Source organism: Physeter macrocephalus, chromosome 16, assembly GCF_002837175.3.
Source record: "Physeter macrocephalus isolate SW-GA chromosome 16, ASM283717v5, whole genome shotgun sequence".
Classification (NCBI taxonomy): Eukaryota; Metazoa; Chordata; class Mammalia; order Artiodactyla; family Physeteridae; genus Physeter; species Physeter macrocephalus.
Genome location: NC_041229.1, coordinates 26,265,737 through 26,289,033, shown reverse-complemented (window position 1 = coordinate 26,289,033; position 23,297 = coordinate 26,265,737). Strand labels below are relative to the sequence as shown.

General features: G+C 37.2%; 1 protein-coding gene across 3 annotated transcripts in view; it reads left to right on the top strand.

The window, feature by feature from the left end:
• CWF19L2 (CWF19 like cell cycle control factor 2) overlaps positions 1–23,297 on the top strand; it is a 421,416-nt gene that overhangs the window by 105,418 nt on the left and 292,701 nt on the right. For all 3 annotated transcript variants that reach the window (XM_028500977.2, XM_028500978.1, XM_024115330.3), the window contains exons 11-12: positions 16,498–16,614; positions 18,392–18,529. In XM_028500977.2, coding sequence (XP_028356778.1) covers positions 16,498–16,614; positions 18,392–18,529 — 255 coding nt within the window. The remainder of the gene's footprint in view (positions 1–16,497; positions 16,615–18,391; positions 18,530–23,297) is intronic.

Sequence of the window (23,297 nt, the reverse complement as noted above, 5' to 3'; positions counted from 1 at the left end):
GCCCCCTGTGTTGGGAGCATGGAGTCTTAACCACTGTGCCACCAGGGAAGTCCCTGAGAAATTCTTTATCTCTCCTTCTAATCTAAATGATAATCTTGCTGGGTAGAGTATCCTAAGTTACAAGTGTTTCCATTTCAGGGCTTTGAATATATCTTGCCACTCACTTCTGCCCTGCAACATTCCTGTAGAGAAATCAGCTGATAGCCTTATGGGGGTTCCTTTGTAATTAACTCTTCGTTTTTCTCTTGCTACCTTTAGAATTCTCTCTTTATCTTTATCTTTTGCCATTTTAATTATAAAATATGTCTTGTTGTAGGTCTGTTTGTGTTCCTCTTATTTGGGGCTCTCTGTGCTTCTCTACCTGGATATCTGTTTCCTTATTTAGGTTTGGGACATTTTCAGACATAATTTCTTCAGATGCCTTTTTGATCCTCTTTTCTCTTTCTTCTCCTTCTGGGATCCCTATTGTGTGAAGATTGGAACACTTTATATTATCCCATAGGTCTCATATATTGCTTTCATTTTTTTTTCAATGTCTTTCTATCTGCTGTTCTGATGGGGTGATTTCCATTATTCCATCTTCCAGATCCCTTATTTGTTCTTCTGCATCATTCAGTTTGCTGTTTATTGCCTTTAGTTCAGCTATCATCTTGGCAAATGAATTTTCTAATTTTTTTTGGTTCCTCTTTATAGTTCCTAGTTCCTTTTTACAGTAACCTGCATTTCTATTGACGGTTTTTCTTAATCCCTTCAGTATTTTTATTACCTCATTTTTGAACTCAGAGTCTGTTATATTTGAGTGGTATGTTTCATTGTTTGTTCTTTCAGGGGAATTCTCTTGATCTTTTAATCAGGATTGGTTCTCCTGCTTCTTCATTTTACTTATATTTCTCTTACTCTATGAGTTTAGGAGAAACAGTTTTGTAGTGTCGTCTTCGAAGACTATTTTTATGTGGTAGCATTCCTCTGTAGGCTGTGTGAGTTTAATATTTTTGGTGCAAGGTCTGTTTTTAGTATGGATGCTTGTCACTTATTTCCTCAGTGTGTGCTGGCCATTAGCCCCTTGTTAGGGGATGTGACTGCTGTTGTGGTGATCAGAGAGAGCTTGCAATAGATATTTTCAGGGCCTCCTCTTTCCTCTGTGGTTGTCACAGCCCTGTCAGGAGCAGGGTATTTGCTCTCCAAATGTTGGAGTAGACGCCCCCAGGTCCATTTCTCAACTGCACTGTGAGGTAGGCGGGACTGGAGCATTCCTTCTGGGAAAGTAGCCACTGAGTATTCCTTCGCCAGAGCTGTCCACTCAGGAGTGGGCTCTGTGATGTCACCTGTCACCCATTGTGCAGGCTCACAAAGCACACTGTTGTTGGCACTGCCCTTGGCCCTGCCTCAGCTGTAGGAATGCATGCAATCAGCCCTGGTGTCCCTCAGGTGCTGTGTTCACAAAGGCAACAGCGCAGATCCGTAGGCACAGATATACTGAAGTCAGGTACTAGAACTGCAGTAGCGGTGCACCTGGACCTGCTGTGGGAGCTATGGAAGCAGCCCAGACCCCAGTCCTGCCTCCTTGTGCATTCACCTGCAAAACCCACGGCTGCTAACACCAGACATGCACACCCATAGTCCACTCGGATGTCTGGCAGGCACTGAGTTCACAGAGGACCTGGTGGCTGCATTGTAAATCTGCAGGTCACACAGCAGCAAAGAGAGGGCTCAGATTTCAGCCCTGTTTCCTAAATAGTGTGGCCTTGGGTATGGGCTCTGATTTCAGCCCTGCCTCTGCATGTAGGCAACCTGCTGGAGCTTGTGCATTCCCAGAGCTTCTAGAGGAGGTGCCAGGCCTGCTTTGAGTATGCCAAGAAAGAGGCTTCTATGGTGGGCCCTGCCCCTCTCTTCAAAAATCCATTAACAGTGGCACTTCGCTTCTATGGTGGGCCCAGGCTTCTTCCACATATAACCCCCAGTTGAAGCCCATACCACTCTTCAGTCCCTTTAGGCTGTCTTTGCTCAGCCAACCCTAGTCCTCTCCCCTGGTGTGTCCTCTGAAGCCTGAGTTTCAGCACCCTGCCCTTACGTGCACTAGCAAAGGCATGTCTCAGGCTGGGCAATGCAGTGAGGTGGCATGGACCATCTGTGCTGGTTCATCTCTCTCTGTTCTGCTTTCCACAGACCAGCTGCTTCACTTTCCCCCGAGCCTCTGAAACTCCCTTTCTGTCCTGGCTGATTGCCCTACCTGTGAAGGGGCTTTCCAGGGTGCGGAAACCTTTCCTGTTTCATAACTCCCTCCTGTGGCACAGGTCCCTTCCAGATTCCTTTTCTTATTTCTTTCATCCTACTCAGTTACGTGATAATCTTTCTTGCAATTTTGGATGTCTGAGATCTTCTGCCAGCTTTCAGCAGGTACACTGCGTGAATTGTTCCACATGTGGATGTATTTTTGATGTATTAGTCGGAGTAGATGAGCTCCATGTCCTTTATTCCACCATCTTGATTGGAGCCCTCCACATAGTTTTCTGTTGTAAATCTTAAAAATGGCCCATGAACTTTGAAATCCTCTAGACTGGCCTTTCCAGTACTGTAGATTCCTTATTTAAACAATAACTCAGCTGTATAGTATTTCCATCTAACTTGTGCACAGACTATGAGTGATGAGAGCCATTGAGTTTTGGAAGATTGCAGTTCTATATCAGGACAAATCTAGGCCTAATTCTTTAATGTATTAGATCCTGATCTGCCCTTCTATAATTTTTACCTTGTTAATAATCCTTCAATGGAGTTACATCATGGGTCATTAAACCTAATGGAATTCAGCCCTATACTTTTTTTCTTTTTAATAGTGCAGGAAATTCAGTTCATTTGCAGTAAACAATTAAATAGCCGCTCTATAATGATGCAGTATCTTTTAAGTTTCATTTGCATTGCTGGCAAAGAAGGGAAGTACATTATTATACTCCCTGGGCACTTGAGTGGGGAGGGTTGCATAGTCATTCTCTGGAAAGAAATTGAGGAATTAACTGAGGGCCTTAGAAGGCCATAGAGAAACATTAACTAAAAGTTAATTAGTAATGGCATTTTGTACATAAAGCTAGGTACTTGACTGGTGATTTAAAGTATTTCAAATAGCATTTTCACTATTATGATTATTGACTCTTAACACTGTCAATCTAATTCTTACTGTGAGTTCACTATTATGTAATGCGGTAATTGTCAGACTATGTGTATGCCAGACTTTTTTTTTCTTTTAATTTGTATTGGAGTATAGTTGATTTACAATGTTGTGTTAGTTTCAAGTGTACAGCAAAGTGATTCAGTTATACATACACATATATCCACTTTTTTTTTTAGATTCCTTTCCTCTATTGGCCATTACACAGTATTGAATAGAGTTCCCTGTGCTATACAGCAGGTTCTAATGAATTATCTATTTTATATATAATACTGTGTATATGTTAATTCCAACCTGCTAATTTATTCCTTCCTCCCCACCTTTCCCCTTCGGTAATCATAGGTTTGTTTTCTACATACCTGACTCTACTTCTGTTTTGTAAATAAGTTCATTTGTACCTTTTTTTTTTTTTTTTTTTAGATTTCACAAATAAGTGATATCATGGTTCTGTCTGACTTCACTCAGTGTGACAATCTCTAGGTCCATCCATTTTGCTGCAAATGGCATTATTTTGTTCTTTTTTATTGCTGAGTAATACTCCATTGTATATATGTACCACATGTTCTTTATCCATTTCTCTGTTGATGGACATTTAGGTTGCTTCCATGTCTTGGCAACTGTAAATACTGCTGCACTGAACATTAGGGTGCATGTATCTTTTTGAATTATGGTTTTCTTTGGGTATATGCCCAGGAGTGGGATTGCTGGGTCATATGGTAGTTCTATTTTTAGCTTTATAAGGAACCTCCATACTGTTTTCCATAGTGGCTGCACCAGTTTACATTCTCACCAACAGTGTAGGAGGATTCCCTTTTCTCCACAGCCTCTGCAGCATTTATTGTTTGTAGATTTTTTTGATGATGGCCATCTGATCAGTGTGAGATGATACCTCATTGGAGTTTTGATTTGCATTTCTCAAATAATAGTGATGTTGAGGATCTTTTCATGTGCTTTTTGGCCATCTGTATGTTTTCTTTGGGGAAATGTCTATTTAGATATTCCACCCATTTTTTGATTGGGTTATTTGTTTTTCTGATATTGAGCTGCATGAGCTATTTGTATATTTTGGAGGTTAATCGTTGTTTGCAAATATTTTGTCCCATTCTGAGGGTTATCTTTTTGTCTTGTTTATGGATTCTTCTGCTTTGCAAAGGCTTTCAAGTTTAATTAGATCCCATTTGTTTAATTTAGTTTTTATTGCATTAGTCTTGGAGGTGGATCAAAAAATATTGCTGCGATTTATGGCAAAGAGTGTTTTCCCTATGTTTTCCTCAAAGAGTTTTATAGTGTCTGGCCTTACCTTTATGTCTTTATTCCATTTTGAGTTTATTCTTGTGTATGGTGGTAGAGAATGTTGTAACTTCATTCTTTTACATGTAGTTGTCCAGTTTTCCCAGCACCACTTATTGAAGAGACTGTCTTTTTTCCATTGTGTATTGTTGCCTCCTTTGTCACAGTTTAGGTGTCCATAGGTGCATGGGTTTATCTCTGGGCTTTCTATCCTGTTCCACTGAACTGTATTTCTCTTTTTGTGCCAGTGCTATACTGTCTTGATTAATGTGCCTTTGTATGATAGTCTGAAGTCAGGGAACCTGATTCCTTCCATTGTGTATTGTTGCCTCCTTTGTCACAGTTTAGGTGTCCATAGGTGCATGGGTTTATCTCTGGGCTTTCTATCCTGTTCCACTGAACTGTATTTCTCTTTTTGTGCCAGTGCTATACTGTCTTGATTAATGTGCCTTTGTATGATAGTCTGAAGTCAGGGAGCCTGATTCCTCCAGCTCCATTTTTCTTTGTCAAGATTGCTTTGGCTATTTGGGGCCTTTTGTGTTTCCATACAAATTGTAAAATTTTTTGTTCTAATTCTGTGAAACATGCTATTGGTAATTTGATAAGGATTGCATTGAATGTGTAGATTACTTTGGGCCGTAAAGTCATTTTGACAATATTGACTCTTCCAATCCAAGAACATGGTATATCTCTCCATCTGTTTGTGTCATCTCTGATTTTTTTCATCAGTATCTTTTTTTTTAAACATCTTTATTGGAGTATATCCCCATATCCCCTCCCTCTTGCGTGTCTCCCTCCCACCCTCCCTATCCCACCCCTCTAGGTGGTCACAAAGCACCGAGCTGATCTCCCTGTGCTATGCGGCTGCTTCCCACTAGCTATCTATTTTACATTTGGTAGTGTATATATGTCCATGCCACTCTCTCACTTCATCAGTATCTTACAGTTTTATGAGTACAGGTCTTTTGCCTCCTTAAGTAGGTTTATTTCTAGGTATTTTATTCATTTTGATGAATATGGGATTGTTTCTTTAATTTCTCTTTCTGATCTTTCGTTGTTAGTGTATAGGAATGCAAGAGATTTCTGTGTATTATTTTGTATTCTGCCACTTTACCAGATTCATTGATGAGCTCCAGTAGCTTTCTGGTAGCATCTTTAGGATTTTGTATGTAGAGTACCATGTCATCTGCAAACAGTGACAGTTTTACTTCTTCTTTTCCGATTTGGATTCCTTTTATTTCTTTAACTTCTCTGATTGCCATGATTAGTACTTCCAAAACTGTGTTGAATGAAAGTGGCAAGAGTTGACATCCTTGTCTTTTTCCTAATCTTAGAGGAGATGCTTTTAGTTTTTCATCATTGAGAATGATGTTTGCTGTGGGTTTGTTGTATATGGCTTTATTATGTTGAGGTAGGTTCCCTCTATGCCCACTTTCTGGATAGTTTTTATAAATGGATGTTGAATTTTGTCAAAAGCTATTCCTGCATCTATTGATATAATAACATGGTTTTTATTCTTCAATTTGTTAATATGGTGTATCACATTAATTGATTTGCATATACTGAAGAATCCTTGCATCCTTGGGGCAAATCCTACTTGATTTGTGTATGATCCTTCTAATGCGTTGTTGGATTCTGTTTGGTAGTATTTTGTTGAGTATTTTTGTGTCTATATTCATCAGTGATATTGGTCTTTAATTTGCTTATTTTGTGATATCTGTTTGATTTTGTTATCAGGGTGATGGTAGCCTCTTAGAATTGAGTTTTAGAGTGTTCCTTACTCTGCAGTTTTTTGGAAGAGTTTGGAAGAATAGGTGTCAGCTCTTCTCCAAATATTTGGTAGAATTCACCTGTGAAGTCATTCGGTCCTGGACTTTTGTTGGAAGACTTTTTTTTTTTTTTTTTTTTTGCGGTACGTGGGCCTCTCACTGTTGTGGCCTGTCCCGTTGTGGAGCACAGTCTCCGGACGCGTAGGCTCAGCGGCCATGGCTCACGGGCCTAGCTGCTCTGCTTCATGTGGTATCCTCCCAGACTGGGGCACGAATCTGCGTCCCTTGCATCGGCAGGCAGACTCTCAACCACTGCACCACCAGGGAAGCCCCAGTTGGAAGATTTTTAATCACAGTTTCAATTCCATCACTTGTCATTGGTCTGTTTATATTTTCTGTTTCTTCCTGGTTTAGTCTGTAAGGTTGTGCCTTCTAAGAATCTGTCCATTTATTCCAGGTTGTATTTTATTTTATTGGTGTTGTAGTAGTTGCTTGTAGTTGCTTGTTGTAGTGTCTTACCATCCTTTGTATATCTGTGCTGTTAGTGTTACTTCTCCTTTTTCATTTCTAATTTTATTGATTTGAGTCCTCTCCTGTTCTTTATTGAAGAGACTGCCTAAAGGTTTATCAATTTTTTTTTTTTTTTTTTTTTTTTGCTGTACGCGGGCCTCTCACTGTTGTGGCCTCTCCCGTTGCGGAGCACAGGCTCCGGACCGGTCCGCTCAGTGGCCATGCCTCATGGGCCTAGCCGCTTCGTGGCATGTGATCTTCCCGGACTGGGGCACGAACCCGCATCCCCTGCATCGGCAGGTGAACTCTCAACCATGTGCCACCAGGGAAGCCCTATCAATTTTTTTTATCTTCTCAAAGAATCAGTGTTTAGGTTTGTTGGTCTTTGGTATTGTTTTCTTCATTTCTATTGCATTTATTTCTGCTCTGATTTTATAGCTTCTTTCCTTCTACTAAGTTGGTGTTTTGTTTGTTTTTCTTTCTCTAGTTGCTTTAGATATAAGGTTCAGTTGTTTGTTTGAGATTTTTCTTGTTTCTTGAAGTAAGATTGTATTGCTATAAGCTTCCCTGTTAACACTGCTTTTGCTGTATTCCATAGGTTTTGGGGCATTGTGTTTTCATTGTCATATGTTTCTAGGTATTTGTTTATTTCCTCAGTGATTCATTGGTTATTTAGTAGCATACTGTTTAGCCTCCATGTGTTTGTGCTTTTTACAGTTTTTTCATGTAATTGATTTCTTATCTCATAGTGTTATGGGAGGAAAACATGCTTGATATGATTCCAATTTTCTTAAATTTACCATGGCTTGATTTGTGACCCAAGATGTGATCTATCCTGGATTATGTTCCATGTGCACTTGAGAAGAAAGTGTATTCTGCTGCTTTCGAATGGAATGTCCTATAAGTATCAATTAAGTTTATCTGGTCTAATGTGTCATTTAAAGGTTGTGTTTCCTTATTAGTTTTCTGTCTGGATGATCTGTCCTTTGATGTCAGTGGAGCATTAGAGGCCCCCACTATTGTTGTTACTGTTGATTTTCACTTTTATGGCCATTAACATTTTGCTTATGTATTGAGGTGCTCCTGTGTTGGGTGCATAAAAGTTTACAATTGTTATATATTCTTCTTGGATTGATCCCTTGATCATTATGGAGTTTCCTTCCTTGTCTCTTATAACAGTATTTTGAAGTCTGTTTTGTCTGATATGAGTATTGCTACTCCAGCTTTCTTTTGATTTCCATTTGCATAGAATATCTTTTTCCATCCCCTCACTTTCACTCTGAATGTGTCTCTAGGGCTGAAGTGGGTTTCTTGTAGAAAGAAACTGTTCCATATATAAGGGTCATGTTTTTGTATCCATTCAGCCAGTCTGTGTCTTTTAGTTGGAGCATTTAATAAGTTTGCATTTAAGATAATTATCAATATTTATGTTATTATTGCCATTTTGTTAATTGTTTTGGGTTTGTTTTTGTAGGTCTTTTTTTCCCTTCCTCTTTTGTTCTCTTTCCTTTTGTTTCTTGCCTAGAATAGCATTTGTTGTTACTTTAACATGTGTTGTAAAGCTGGTTTGGTGATGCTGAATTCTCTTCGTTTTTGCTTGTCTGTAAAGCTTTTGATTTCTCCATCAAATCTGAATGAGAGCCTTGCTGTGTAGAGTAGTCTTTGTTGTTCCCTTTCATCGTTTTCAATATATCCTGCTACTCCCTTGTGTCCTGCAGAATTTCTGCTGATAAATCAGCTGATAACCTTATGGGCAATTCCCCTGTATGTTATTTGTTGCTTTTTCATTGCAGCTTTCAATATTTTTTCTTTGTATTTAATTTTTGTTAGTTTGGTTAATATGTGTCTCGGCCTGTTCCTCCTTTCGTTTATCCTGTATGGGACTCTGCGTTTCCTGGACTTGGATGAGTATTTCCTTTCCCATGGAGGGAAGTTTTTGACTATGATCTCTTCAGATATTTTCTCAGGCCCTTTCTGTTTTTCTTCTTCTTTTGCAATCCTTATAATTCGAATGTTGTTGCATTTAATGTTGTCACAGAAGTCTCTGAGACTGACATCATTTCATTTGTTTTTTTTTTTTATTCTCTTCTAAGGCAGTGATTTCCACCATTTTGTCTTCCAGGTCACTTATCCTTTCTTTTGCCTCAGTTATTTGGCTTTTGATTCCTTCAAATGTATTTTTCATTTCAGTTATTGTCTTTTTCATCTGTTTGTTCTTTATTTCTTGTAGGTTTTTGTTAGACTTTTCTTGTGTCTTCTAAACCCATGTCTCTATTCTTTTTTTGAGATCTTGGGTCATCTTTAGTATCATTACTCAGAAATCTGTTTCAGGTAGATTGCTTACCTCCTCTTAATTTAGTTGTTCTTGTAGGTTTTTATCTTGCTCCTTCATCTGCAATATAAGAGAATAAGTAGATACCCTTTAAAATATGACTTTATTAATTAATGCTAATTGATTAATTGAAAAAGAAAAGTACTGATAATATTCACTTAGTATTGTGTGTGAATGTAAGATCAGTAATTTGTATGTATTTTTAAATTTCATTTCAACAGAGGAACTAAACCTCTATTAAATGGAATTGAAATGCATTTTAAATAATTAATTCTTATTGGAGAAGTAACCTGAAATGTGAATAATTTGCTTGGTCTTGTTTCAGATATATTTTTAATGAAGTAGTTATCTAATATTCTTTATGCAATTCTTTATTAAAATGTTTTCAATAAAATTCTGTTTTCATTATAGAATACAGTTTTCTTTTTTCTATATGGTACCAGTTGTCTATTTGACTAAAAATTCATAGGAAAAGATTATGTATTGAAAGTAAGTGGGATATAACTTCTTCTGGAGAGTCAGAGAAGTGAAAAGCATTTGAGGGCTCTTAATGGAACAAATAGAAGTTGTGTGGAATATCATTGTAGTAGCTAATTTAGCAAGTTCATTTTGTCATCTAATTGCTTTCAAGTTTAGTAGGATTTTTTTTTTACACTTTAACCATATACAATTTTATATATCAGTATATATCACTGAAGGTATGAAGGGGACAGAATGTGGATCTCAGCCCCTTCCTGCTAAGTCAGAATTGGCATTCTTTATTTTTTTATTTTTAATTTTTATTGCAGCATAGTTAATTAAAAATGTTGTGTTAGTTTCATGTGTACAGCAAAGTGATTCAGTTATACATATACATGTGTCTCTTCTTTTTCAAATTCATTTCCCTATTAGGTTATTACATTATATTGAGAAGAGTTCCATATGCTATACAGTAGGTTCTTGGTGGTTATCTGTTTTAAATATAGTAGTGTGTACATGTCAATATAATAGTGTGTACATGTCAATCATAAACTCCCAATCTATCCCCGCCCATCCCCTCTGGTAAGCATAAGTTTGTTCTCTAAGTCTGTGAGTCTGTTTCTGTTTTGTAAGTAAGTTCATTTGTATCATTTTTTATTATAGATTCCACATATAAATGATATCATATGATATTTGTCTCTCTCTGTCTGTTGCTTCACTTAAGTATGGTAGTCTCCGGGTCCATCCATGTTGCTGCAAATGGCATTATTTCATTCTTTTTAATAGTTGAGTAATATTCCAATTTATATATGTACCACATCTTCTTTATCCATTCCTCTGTCGCTGGACATTTAGGTTGCTTCTATGTGTTGGCTATCATAAATAGTGCTTCAATGAACATTGGGGTGCATGTATCTTTTTGAATTATGGTCTTTGGGTATATGTCCAGGAGTGGGATTGGTGGGTCATATGGTAGTTCTAATTTTAGTTATTTAAGGAACCTGCATACTGTTTTCTGTAGTGGCTGCACCAATTTACATTCCCACCAACAGTGTAGGAGGGTTCCCTTTTCTTCACATCCTCTCCAGCATTTCTTGTTTGTAGATTTTTTGATGATGGCCATTCTGACTGGTATGAGGTTATTCCTCATTGTAGTTTTGATTTGCATTTCTCTAATAATTAGTGATGTTGAGCATCTTTTCATGTGCCTCTCAGCCCTCTGTATGTCTTTTTTGGAGGAATGTCTGTTTAGGTCTCCTGTCCATTTTTTGATTGGGTTGTTTGTTTTTTTGATATTGAACTGCATGGCTTTTTGTAAATTTTAGAGACTGTTCCCTTGTTGGTCTCACTGATTGCAAATATTTTTTCCTATTCTGTGGGTTGTCTTTTCGTTTTGTTTATGGTTTCCTTTGCTGCTGTTTAAAAGCTTTTTTAAGTTTAATTTGATCTCATTTGTTTATTTTTGTTTGTATTTCCATTACTCTAGGAAACAGCCTCAGAAAGATAGTACCTTGATTTATGTTAAAGAATGTTCTGCCTGTGTTTTCCTCTAAGAGTTTTAAAGTATCTGGTTTTACATGTATGTCTTTAAAGCATTTTGATTTTTTTTTTCAATAGTAGCTGTCCAGTTTTTTTCAGCAACATTTATTGAAGAGATTGTCTTTCCTCCATTGTATAGTTGTGCCTCCTTTGTCAGATTAATTGACCATAGGTATGTGGGTTTATTCTGGACTTTCTATCCTTCCATTGATCTATATTTCTGTTTTTTGTGGCAATACCATATTGTTTTGATGACTATAGCTTTGTAGTGTAGTCTGAAGTCAGGGAGCTTGATTCTTCCAGCTCTGTTTTTTCTTCTTAAGATTGCTTTGGCTATTCAGGGTCATTTTTGTCTCTATCCAAATTAAAGTTTTTTTTTGTTTTAGTTCTAAAAACCATTGGTAATTTGATAGGAATTGCATTGAATCTGTAGATGGCCTTGGGTAGTACTGTCATTTTGACAATATTGATTCTTACAATCCAGGAACATGGTATATCTTTCCATGTTGTATATCTTTCCATGTGTTTGTGTCATCTTTGATTTTCTTTCATCATCGTCTTATGGTTTTCAAAGTACTGGTCTTTTTTCTCACTAGGTAGGTTTATTTTTAGGTATTTTATTCTTTTTGATATGATGGTAAATGTTATTGATTCTTTAATTTGTTTTTCTGATCTTTCATTGTTAGTGTATAGAGGTACAAAAATTTCTGTGTATTATTTTTTTATCCAGCAACTTAACTGAATTCATTGATGAGCTCTAGTAGTTTTCTGTTGTTATCTGTTGGATTTTCTATCTATAGTATCATGTCATCTGCAAACAGTGACAGTTTTACTTCATCTTTTCCAATTTATATTCCCTTTATTTCTTTTTCTTCTCAGAATGCCATGGCTAGGATTTCCAAAGCTATGTTGAATAAAAGGGGTGAAAGTGGACATCCTTGTCTTTTTCCTGATCTTAGAGGAAATGCTTTCAGCTTTTCAGTCTTCAGTATGATGTTGGCTGTAGGTTTGTCATAAATTGCTTTTATTATGTTGAGGCATGTTATCTCTGTAACCACTTTCTGGAGAATTGTTATCATAAATGGGTGTTGAATTTTGCCAAAACCTTTTCCTGCATGTATTGAGATGATCATACATTTTTTTTATTCTTTAATTTGCCAATGTGAGGTATCACACTGTTTGATTTGCAAATATTGAAAAATTCCTGCAACACTGATCATGGTATATGATCCGTTTTACTGCATTATTGGATTTGGTTTGCTATTATTTTGTTTGAGGATTTTTGTGCCTTTGTTCATCAGCGATATTGGCCTGAAATTTTCTTATTTGTGGTATCTTGGTCTTGTTTTGGTATCAGGGTTATGGTGGCCTCATAGAATTAGTTTGGGACTATTTCTTGTGCAATATTTTGGAATAGTTTGAGAAGGATAGATGTTAACTCTTCTCTAAATATTTGATAGAATTCTCCTGTGAAGTGGTCCTGGACTTTTTTGGAAGATTTTTTCATCATAATTTAAATTTCAGTACTTGTGATTGGTCTGTTCGTATTTCCTATTTCTTCCTGGTTCAGACTTGGGAGATTGTAACTTTCTAAGAATTTGTCTATTTCTTCTAGGTTGTCCATTTTATTGGCAGATAGTTGCTTGAGGTAGTCTCTTATGATGCTTTGTATTTCTGTTTTCTATTGTAACTTCTCCTTTTTCATTTCTAATTTTATTGATTTGAGCCCTCTTCCTTTTTTTCTTGATGAGTCTGACTAAAGGCTTATCAATTTTGTTTATCCTTTCAAAGAACCAGCTTTTAGTTTCATTGATATTTTCTATTGTTTTCTTCATTTCTATTTTATTTATTTCTGCTCGGATCTTTACAATTTCTTTTTTTCTACTAACTTTGTGTTTTCTTTGTTCTTCTTTCTCTAGTTGCTTTATGTATAAGGTTAGGTTGTTTATTTGTGAGTTTTCTTGTTTCCTGAGGTAACATTGTATTCCTATAAACCTCCCTGTTAGAACTGGTTTTGCTGAATCCCATAGATTTTGGATAGTTGTGCTTTCGTTTTCATTTATCTCTAGGTATTTTTTGGTTTCCTCTTTGATTTCTTCAGTGATCCATTGGTTGTTTAATAGCATATTGTTTAGCCTCCATGTGTTTGTGCTTTTTACAGTTTTTTTCTTGTAGCTGTAGTCAGAAAAGGTGCTTGATATGATTTCAGGTTTCATAAATTTACCAAGGCTCACTTTGTGACCTAGCATATTGTCAATCCTGGAGAGTGCTTCATGTGCTCTTGAGAAGAAAGTGTATTCTGCTGCTTTTGGATGGAATGCTCTCTAAATATCAATTAAGTGTATCTGGTCTAATGTGTCATGTAAGGCTTTTGTTTCTTTATTGATCTGCTGTCTGGATGATCTGTTCATTGATATAAGTGCAGTGTTAAAGTCCCCCACTGTTGTTGAGTTAATGTCAGTTTTTCCTTTTATGGTTGCAAGTATTTGCCTTATATATTGGCGTGCTCCTGTGTTAGGTGCATATATACTTACAGTTGTTATATCTTCTTGGAATGATCCCTTGATCATTATGTAGTGTTTTTTGTCTCCTTTAACAGTCTTTATTTTAGTCTATTTTGTCTGATATGAGTATTGCTACTCCAACTTTATTTTGATTTCCATTTGCATGGAATACCTTTTTTCATCCTCTTAGTTTCAATCTGTATATGTCCCTAGACCTGAAGTGGGTCTCTTGTAGGCAGCATACATATGGGTCTTGTTTTTGTATCCATTCAGCCAGTCTGTGTTTTTTGGCTGGAGCGTTTAATCCATTAACATTTAAGGTAATGATTGATATGCGTTTTCCTATTGCCATTTTCTTAATCGATTTGGATTTGTTTTTGTAGGTCTTTTTTTTTAACCATTCCTCTTTTGTTTTTTTCTCTTGTCATTTACTGAGTAACTTTATTGTTGTTTTTGGATTCCTTTTTCTTTTTTGTGAGTATATCTATTGTAGATTTTGATTTTGCAGTTACCATGAGGATCTGATATAGCAGTCTGTATATAACAAGATTGTTTTATGTTGCTGGTCTTTTAATTTCAAATGCATTTCCAGTATCCTGCATTTGTGCTGTCCTCACAATTGCTGGTTTTGATATCATATTTGTGTGCAGATGATTTCCTACCTTTATTTTATGTTTGCCTTTACTGGTGAGCTTTTTCATTCATAATTTTCTTGTTTCTATTAGTGGCCTTTTCTGCTTAGAGAATTTCCTTTAGCATTTGTTCAGAGGTATTCTGGTGGTGCTGAATTCTCTTAGCTTTCGCTTGTCTGTAATGCTTTTGATTTTTTTGCTGAAGCTGAAAGAGAGCCTTGCTGGGTAACGTATTTTTGTTTGTAGGTTCTTCTCTTTCATCGCTTTAAATATATAGTGCCAGTCCCCTCTGGCCTGCAGAGTTTCTGCCGAGAAACCAGCTGATAACCTTTTGGGCATTCCTTTTATGTTAATTATTGCTTTTCCCTTGCTGCTTTTAATATTTTTTTCTTTGTATTTAATTTTTGTTAGTGTGATTACTATGTGTCTCAGCATGTTCCTCCTTGGCTTTATCTTGTCTGGGACTCGCATCTCCTGGACTTGAGTTACTGTTTCCTTTCCCATGTTAGGGAAGTTTTCATCTATCATATCTTCAAATATTTTCTCAGGTCCTATCTCCCTGTCTTCTCCTTCTGGGACCCCTACAATAAGAATATTGCTGCATCTAGTGTTACCCTAGAGGTCTCTCAGACTGTCATCATTTCTTTTAATTTTTTTTTTTTATTCTGTTCCCTGGCAGTGATTTCCACCATTCTGTCTTCCAGGTCACTTGTTTTTCTGCCTCATTTATTCTGCTATTGATTCCTTCTAGTGTATTCTTCATTTCAGTTATTATATTGTTCATTTCTGTTTACTTTTTAGTTTTTCCAGGTCATTAAAAAATATTTCTTGTATTTTCTCACTCCGTGCCTTCATTGGTTTTCTGAGATCTTGGAGCATCTTCAGTATCATTTCTCTGAATTCCTTTTCCAGTAGATTGCCTGTCTCCCTTCACTTAGTTTTTCTTCTGGGGTTTTATCTTATTCCTTCATCTGCAACATATTCTTCTGTTGTCTCATCTTGTCTAACTTTCTGTGTTCGTGGTTCCCATTCTACAGTCTGTAGCACTGTAATTCTTCTTGCTTCTGCTGTCTGACCTCTGCTGGATGAGTTTGTTTTAGAGGCTTGTATGCACCGCCTGCTAGGAGTGCCTTTTTCCTACCTGATGGTGGATAGAGATGGGTCTTGTCCATCTGCTGTGCTGGGTCATGCTCAGGAAGACTTTAAGCAGCCTGTCTTCTGACGGGTGGGGCTGTGTTTCCACCCAGCTGGTTGTTTGGCCTGAGGCGTCCCAGTACTGGATCATACAGGCATTTGGATGGGGTTATGTCTGCGGGGGTGGGGGGGATGACATGGCAGCCTCCATGGGGGCTCACACTAATGAGTACTTGCCAGAGCTGCCCCTGCCAGTGTCTCTGTCCCCTCAGTGTGCCACAGCTGTCCCCTGCCTTCGCAGGAGACCCTCCAATACTAACAGGTAAGTCTGACCCAGTCTCTATGAGCTTGCTGTTTTTTTACCTGAGTCCTCTTGCACATGAGACCCTGTCTGTGCCCTTTAAGAGTGGAGTTTCTGTTTCCCTCAGTACTGTGGAATTCCTCTGATCAAACCCCTCTGGCCTTCAAAGCCAGATTCTCTGGGGGCTCCTCCTTCTGTTGCCAGATCTGCAGGCTGGGAATCCTGACGTGTGGCTAAGGACTTTCACTCCTGTGGGAGAACTTTGGTGGTATAATTATTTTCCAGCTTGTGGGTTGCCCACCCGGCAGTTATGGGATTTGATTTTATCATGATTGCGCACCTCGTACCATCTCTTTGTGGCTTCTTTTTTGTCTTTTTTGGTAGGTTTCAGCAGTGTTTTTGTCGATGGTTGTTCAGTTACTTGTGATTTTGGTGTTTCTGTAACAAGGGTTGAGCCTACGTCCTACTCCACCATCGTGCAGGCAAGCCAGGATCTTTAAATTGAAGAAACATTCATTAAATATGACATCTGCTCCATACGTGATGGGCATTCTCATACAATGCCTGTTTGAATATTGGTGCTTTGTTATCTTTTAATATTGTCTAGAGGAAAACTGTATTTGAAGTTTGCTTCTGTAATTGTTTTAAAAAATTAAATAAGCTTTAGATATTTTTCTTCACCTTTTCCATGAAAAGATTATGGTCACTTTACATTATAGTGGATAGTGAAAGTCCGTGAGGCTTAAGATAATCCATAATATTATGTGAAAACTAGAATCATTTTTATGCTCTTTTGGCTATTAAACATAAGGTTTCAAGATTCTTCTGAATAATTACAATTATTATCTCTAAATCTTTCCACAGAATGAAGATCAGGAAGAAGTGATCCTTGTCAGAACAGATCATTCTGGAAGAGTCTGGCCTGTGAACACACCACGAAAACATCTGGAATCTAAAGGAGGAAGAAGGAAGCGACTGATTGTATGTTTAACATATGTCTTTTGTTTATTAATTCAGAATTCATTTTTTCCCTTTGTATCAGAGTACAGTTGACCCTTTAACAACATGGGTTTGAACTGCAGAGGTCTACTTATACACAGAACGTTTTCAATAAATTACATACTATAGTACTGCACAGTCTGTGGTGGTTTGAATCCGTGAATATGGAACTAGAGATATCGAGGACCAACTCTAAAGTTATAGTCAGATTTTCAACTCCATGGGGGTCATTGCCCCTAACCTTCGCATTGTTCAAGGGTCAACTGTATATCAAAATATTTTCTGAAATGTTGCTTAATAATGCAAACGTTAGAAGGTAGTAAATCACGTTCTTACTTTTATTTTAGTTATGATCCTCTGCCTGTTACAAAATGAATTCTAATTCAACAACAGTTTTCAAATAATTGTGAACATTGAATTTTTAAGGCAGTTTTAATTTTAGTGTATATTTCTTTGATATTGTTTCTAGCTTCTTTTTACATACTTATCATAACTCTTAGGGAAAACCTTGGTGCTATAGACCTGTTTTAGATCCTTTGTAAACCTTTCTTTTCCATCTTCTAGCTGCAGCAGTTAATTTTTAGCACTACCTTGAGGCTCTTAAAATGGCAAAAACAACATGTTCAGTTTTCCCAAGTTAGAGTTTTTGTTTTAAATTTGAAAGATCTTATAAGTGGTAATTGGGTCCACAGAAGATTTGTTCATTTAGAATTCTTCTATCAAATGTTTATTATCTGCCTGTTGAGTGCCTGTGCTGCTAGAGCTAGTAATTGATTTGTTCAGCAAATAGAAATGGGATGGATACGTCTCCTAAAGAAATGGGACATATTAGGGGTTTGAAAGGGAGATGTGGGAGAAGAATAGTAAAGGTTTGAATTGTATGAAATGACAGAACTGGCTAGGGATTCATAGATGCATGGCCAGATGGCATTGAATACTCTTTTGAATTGCTTACTACCGAGTAGTCTAGGTATAGGAGTAAAGAGGATAGACACGTTCATTCACGATTGAGGTTTGTTTTCTCAGTATAGTGAAAGGATAAGAGGGTCGACCAGAAAGGGGTTTGGATCCAGAGAGAGATTGAAGTCATGGAATGTGAGATTTAAGCTTGTGAAGACAGGAGTAGTAATGTGGGGAAAAAATATTGGGAGCATGGTTCTAAAGAAGTTGAAGACCAGGTTTTATTTAGATAAGGGAATGTGAGAACAGTGTTGAAGAGACTTGATTTGGTAGGCAGTACATAGCACTTTTCTTTTCCACGTGTAGGTACGGAATCAACTGACAGGAAATCCCAGAATTGATTTAGATGAGAATCAGAATATCAGCTTTTTTTCTGATAGAGCTGTTTAAAGTAGGTTTGCTAATACTTCACTTTTGTTCTTGATATGCTTACTTGATCTCTGGGTAACTGCTGACTTCCCTTCACAGTGGTAGGGAATTTTTACTACAAGGAGGGGAAGAGCATAGAGGAGAGAAGAAGGCATAAAACAATTCTGTCCTTTCCTTAAAACTCAGAAATCAGATACTATCATGCTTCCATCCTTGGGGAAGAGGAAAAAGTAAAGGGACAGAAGAGGTAGGGAGTGTTATTCTAATGGAAATTTTTCCACGTGGATGCAGACAGAATAGGGATATACTGGAAAGAAAGATTATGATACAAAGTGGGATTTTTACTTTTAATATCAGATTTATAGATAATTCGTTAAAATACTTCAGAGACTTATGTTTTCACTAAACTAATAATGTTCGTTTGTCATAGGCTTCAACATATGAGGAAAAAGAAAGGGTCAGATACTTTCATGATGATGATATTCTAAGCCTAAATGATTTAGTCAAGAATGAAAAGATGGGAACAGCAGAAAATCAAAACAAACATTTTATGAAAATTACATCTAAGGTAAGATATATTCCTAGGATACCTTTGAATTTTGAGAAGCTGGTTACTCAGGCTACAATGATCTACTTTTCAGAGACAGCTAGTTCTTTATAATCATGATCTGTTTTATTAAATTAAATCCTTTGTAAGACATTGGAAATGTGCATTTTAGAATTGATTTGATTGGGGAGTATACTTTTGGTACTCAGGGTTTTTTTTAATAAGAATTCTGGGTTAACTTTTTAATGTATTCCATGAAAAGGTTAACTATATATTTCATCTACCATTTAAGAGAATGTTTGGGGCCAGACTTTAATGTCGACAGTGTGCTGCTAGTTAGGTGACCAGTCTGTTTTATCTTGATGTTACACTAGTTCTTTATAATTATGCCACAAGGCATATATATTTGGAGTAACATATATCATAAAGAAGGCATCTTGGAATAATCTTAAGTCTGTTTATATGAAAACTTTTTATGTTTTAAAATGTATATCAATGTTTCATGGGTAGTAGGATGAATTTTTTTATTTCAAAATAGCATTCTTTGTTGCAAACCCTTCCATTGCAGTCCCTTCAAACATTACCATTAACACTTTTTATCAAAGAGACATATGTAAAGTTAGGGTTTGAGCCCACTGGAAAGATTCAGCTCACTGCCTATATTTACAAATAAAGTTTTATTGGAATACAGCTATGTACCTTTGTTTACATGTAGTCTAAGGCTGTTTTCGCTTTATAACAGCTGAGCTGAATAGTTGAGACAGAGACTGTACAGCCCACAGAACTGAAAATATTTACTGTCTGCCACTTGACAGAGCAAATTACCCTTCCTTGCTTATGTGACCGCATTGGTGATGGGAATTTGAACCTAGGGATCTGAGGGACAGGAGGGAGCCTTTTTACCGTATACCTTATTAGACTTTTTCTCTTAACTATGTGAATATATTACCTGGTGAGAAAAATTAACTTAATGAAAACTAGAATACAGGTAACCAAGGTATCCAGTGTGTGTATGTGTATATCACAGAAAGTAAAACAAACTTGGGTTAAACAGAAATGATTAAAAAATTGTATGGGATCTTAACTTTAGCCCATTAGGATAATTTTACTTCTCTTTATTTTGGGGGTAATACTAGAAATATTCTAGGGTCTGGAAATAAATGGGGCAGTGGGACCTAATGAAACTTAAAAGCTTTTGCACAGCAAGGGAAACCATAAACAAGACGAAAAGACAACCCTCAGAATGGGAGAAAATATTTGCAAATGAAGCAACTGACAAAGGATTAATCACCAAAATTTACAAGCAGCTCATGCAGCTCAATATCAAAAAACAAACAACCCAATCCAAAAATGGGCAGAAGACCTAAATGCATTCCAAAGAATGCATACAGATTGCCAACAAACACACGAAAGGATGCTCAACATCACTAATCATCAGAGAAATGCAAATCAAAAACTACAATGAGGTATCACGTCACACCGGTCAGAATGGCCTTTATCAAAAAATTTACAAACAATAAATGCAGGAGAAGGTGTGGAGAAAAGGGAACCCTCTTGCACTGTTGGTGGGAATCTAAATTGATACAGCCACTATGGAGAACAGTATGGAGGTTCCTTAAAAAACTAAAAATAGACCTACCATATAACCCAGCAATCCCACTACTGGGCATTACAGAGTGAAGTAAGTCAGAAAGAGAAAAACAAATACCGTATGCTAACACATATGTATGGAATCTAAAAAAAAAATGTTTCTGAAGAAAAACGGGCAGGATAGGAATAAAGATGCAGATGTAGAGAATGGACTTGAGGACACGAGGAGGAGGAAGTGTAAGCTGGGACAAAGTGAGAGAGTGGCATGGACATATATACACTACCAAATGTAAAATAGATAGCTAGTGGGAAGCAGCCGCATAGCACAGGGAGATCAGCTTGGTGCTTTGTGACCACCTAGGGGGTGGGATAGGGAGGGTGGGAGGGAGATGCAAGAGGGAGGGGATATGGGGATATATGTATACATATAGCCAACTCTCTTTGTTATACAGCAGAAACTAACACACCATTGTAAAGCAATTATACCCCAACAAAGATATTGAAAAAAAAATGAAGCAGGGAAGATCATTTTATTTGGAAGTCTAAATTAAATATAGTTTTAATAATTTTATAATCCATTCATGTTTATACACAAGATTTAAAAACCTCATTAAAAACTTATTTTTTTAATTAATATAAAAATAAATAATTTATCAATTAAAAAGTTGTTTATTGGGCACCTAATTTATGCTGGATACCATTTTAGGTGCTGGGTGTAGCAAAGTAATAAAGTTCGTTCTCTTGAGGAGCTTATATTTCTAGTGGATGAGACAAAATGAACAAATACATGATATAAGAATAATATAACATTAATATTATATCACAAAATAGAAAATATTTTTGTAGGGAATAAAACAAAATAGAAGATAGGATGTTATTTTCAATAGAATGCTGAAGGACGGCCTCTTCTCTGGAGATGATGTTTCAGCAGACTTCTGAACAAAGTGAGGGAGTGGTCTGTGAATATCTGGGAGAAGACTATTCATGCAGAAGAAACAACAAATGCCGAGGATCTGAAGAAGAGACATACTTGACAAGCGTTAAAAGACAGCAAGATGACATGTGACTGTGAATAGAGGGAGAAATGGAAAGACATGTAGAAGATGAAATGGTCAGATCATGTCGGGTCTTTCACGCCATGGTGTAGAGCTTTTATTTTTGTTTTAAATGATGAGAAACCATTTGAAAGTTTTTAGTAGGACAGTGTCATGACCTCATTTGTGTTTGGTAGTTGTCTCATAGCTCTTGTATATTCTCTTCTGTTGTTTTTTTATTTGTTTGTTTTTTGGTCTTTGTTCTCTCTGCTTTTCAGTTGTGGAAGTTTCTGTTGTCATATCCTCAGGCTCAGAGATTTTTTCCTCAGCCTTGTCCAGTCACTAATGAATCTATCAAAGGCATTTGTCATTTCTGTTATAGTGATTTTGATCTCTAGCATTTCTTTTTGGTTATTTCTTAGAATTTTCATCTCTCTGCTTACATTATCCATCTGTTCTTTGTGATCCTATGCCCCTGGACTGTGAATTTCACCAGTACTTCTCAGTTTTTTTTCCACTTAGTTGGGATAGAATGGCTAGAAGGGGCTGGAGTTGGATGTTTCCCTTCCTTCATGTAGGTTAGGCTCTGACAAAACCCCAGCAGGTTAAACTCTGGCACAATAGTATCTACTAAGGGGCAGGCCTTGTTAAGTAAAACAGAATGCCCTGGTATATTTCAAAATGTTTCCTCTCCCTTCCCCCTGTTGAAGGTCACAGGGGATTTTTTTCCTGATCTTTACTCTGAGTACCTGGTAGAGCTCCAAGAGGTAAAATTCACAAAAGTTTGAGGGGCCCCCCATGACTGGATTCAGCTAGGATTTTTAACTCTTAAATTTGTCCACACTGAGCCTCCTGCAACTTATCAATTACAGTTTAGGTTTTCCTACACTGGCACTGGTTCTCACAGAACCACTGGCTCTGCACACATAAATTATGATTCTTTGTATCCACCTGACTGTCTCTCCAGTTTTGGGGGCAATCACTTTTATGATGAATCTAAAAAGAGCTGTCAATTTTTCAGTTTGTTCAGCTTTGTACTTGTTGATGTGATAGGGTGGTGACTTCTCAGCCCCTGAAATGCCAGTCTGGAACCTGCTGGTTTATGTTTTAAAAGACTTTTCTGGTGGCTCTTTTGAGAAGGTAATGTAGATAGGCAAGAGTGGAAGCAGGGAGAATATTTAGAAGGGTATTTAATTAATTCAGATAGGGCCTTGGGTTAGGGTGGTAAACTGGTGAGAAGTATTAAGATTTGGGGCAATGCTGGTGCCATTTATTGAAGTAGAAATACTTTGCAGTGGGACAATTTTTCAGGAGGTGGGAGATGAAGAATACTGTTTATGGACATGTGAAGTATGCCCATTAGCCATTCACGTGGTGGTGTGGAGTGACTGCCCATGGATCTCTGAGTATATGTTGGTTCTCCCATGTAGACTTAGATGCTGTTAACATTTAAATGTACTTAAAGCCATGGGAGTTAAGAAATGATTAATGAGGAGAGTCTGAAGACTGAGCTGATGAGCATTTTCTGGAAGAGGGCAAAATAGATTCAACAAATGAGATTGAGAAAGTACAGCCAGCGAGGAAAAGCCAGAAGGAAAACTTAGGGTGTTGTGTTTCAGAAACCAGAGAAGACAAGAAGGAGGTTGTGAATAACTGTGTCAACTGTTTCTAAGAGATAGAGTAAGATCTTAAAAATGGAAAAGTGACCATTGATTTGGCATTGGGGAGGTTTCTGGTGACTTTTTTTAATGGCTGTGCCATGCAGCTTGTGGGATCTGTTCCCCAACCAGGGATTGAACCTGGTCCCCAGCAGTGAAAGCCCCAAGTCCTAACCACTGGACCACCAGGGAATTCCCCTGGTGACTTTCATAAATGTGGTTTCCTTGGTCTATAAGGAGAAACGCCTGATTATAATGTGCTCAAGAGTGAATGTGAGAATAGTTAGTGAAGAGATATCTTTAGAAAGGAGCTGGTTACTGTCCATCAGTAGGAGAGGCACAGATACAGGTAGGTTTGTAAATGTGGTAGTAGAAAAACGACCTAGTTTTTCTCTTATTGCCTCTGTTAGTTTAGTGAAAGGACTCAGGTATCAGCTGAGAGTGACGATGAAGAAGGGGTGTTAGAGGTTTGAGAAGAAAGTGTGAAATGGTTTCTGAGAAAACCAG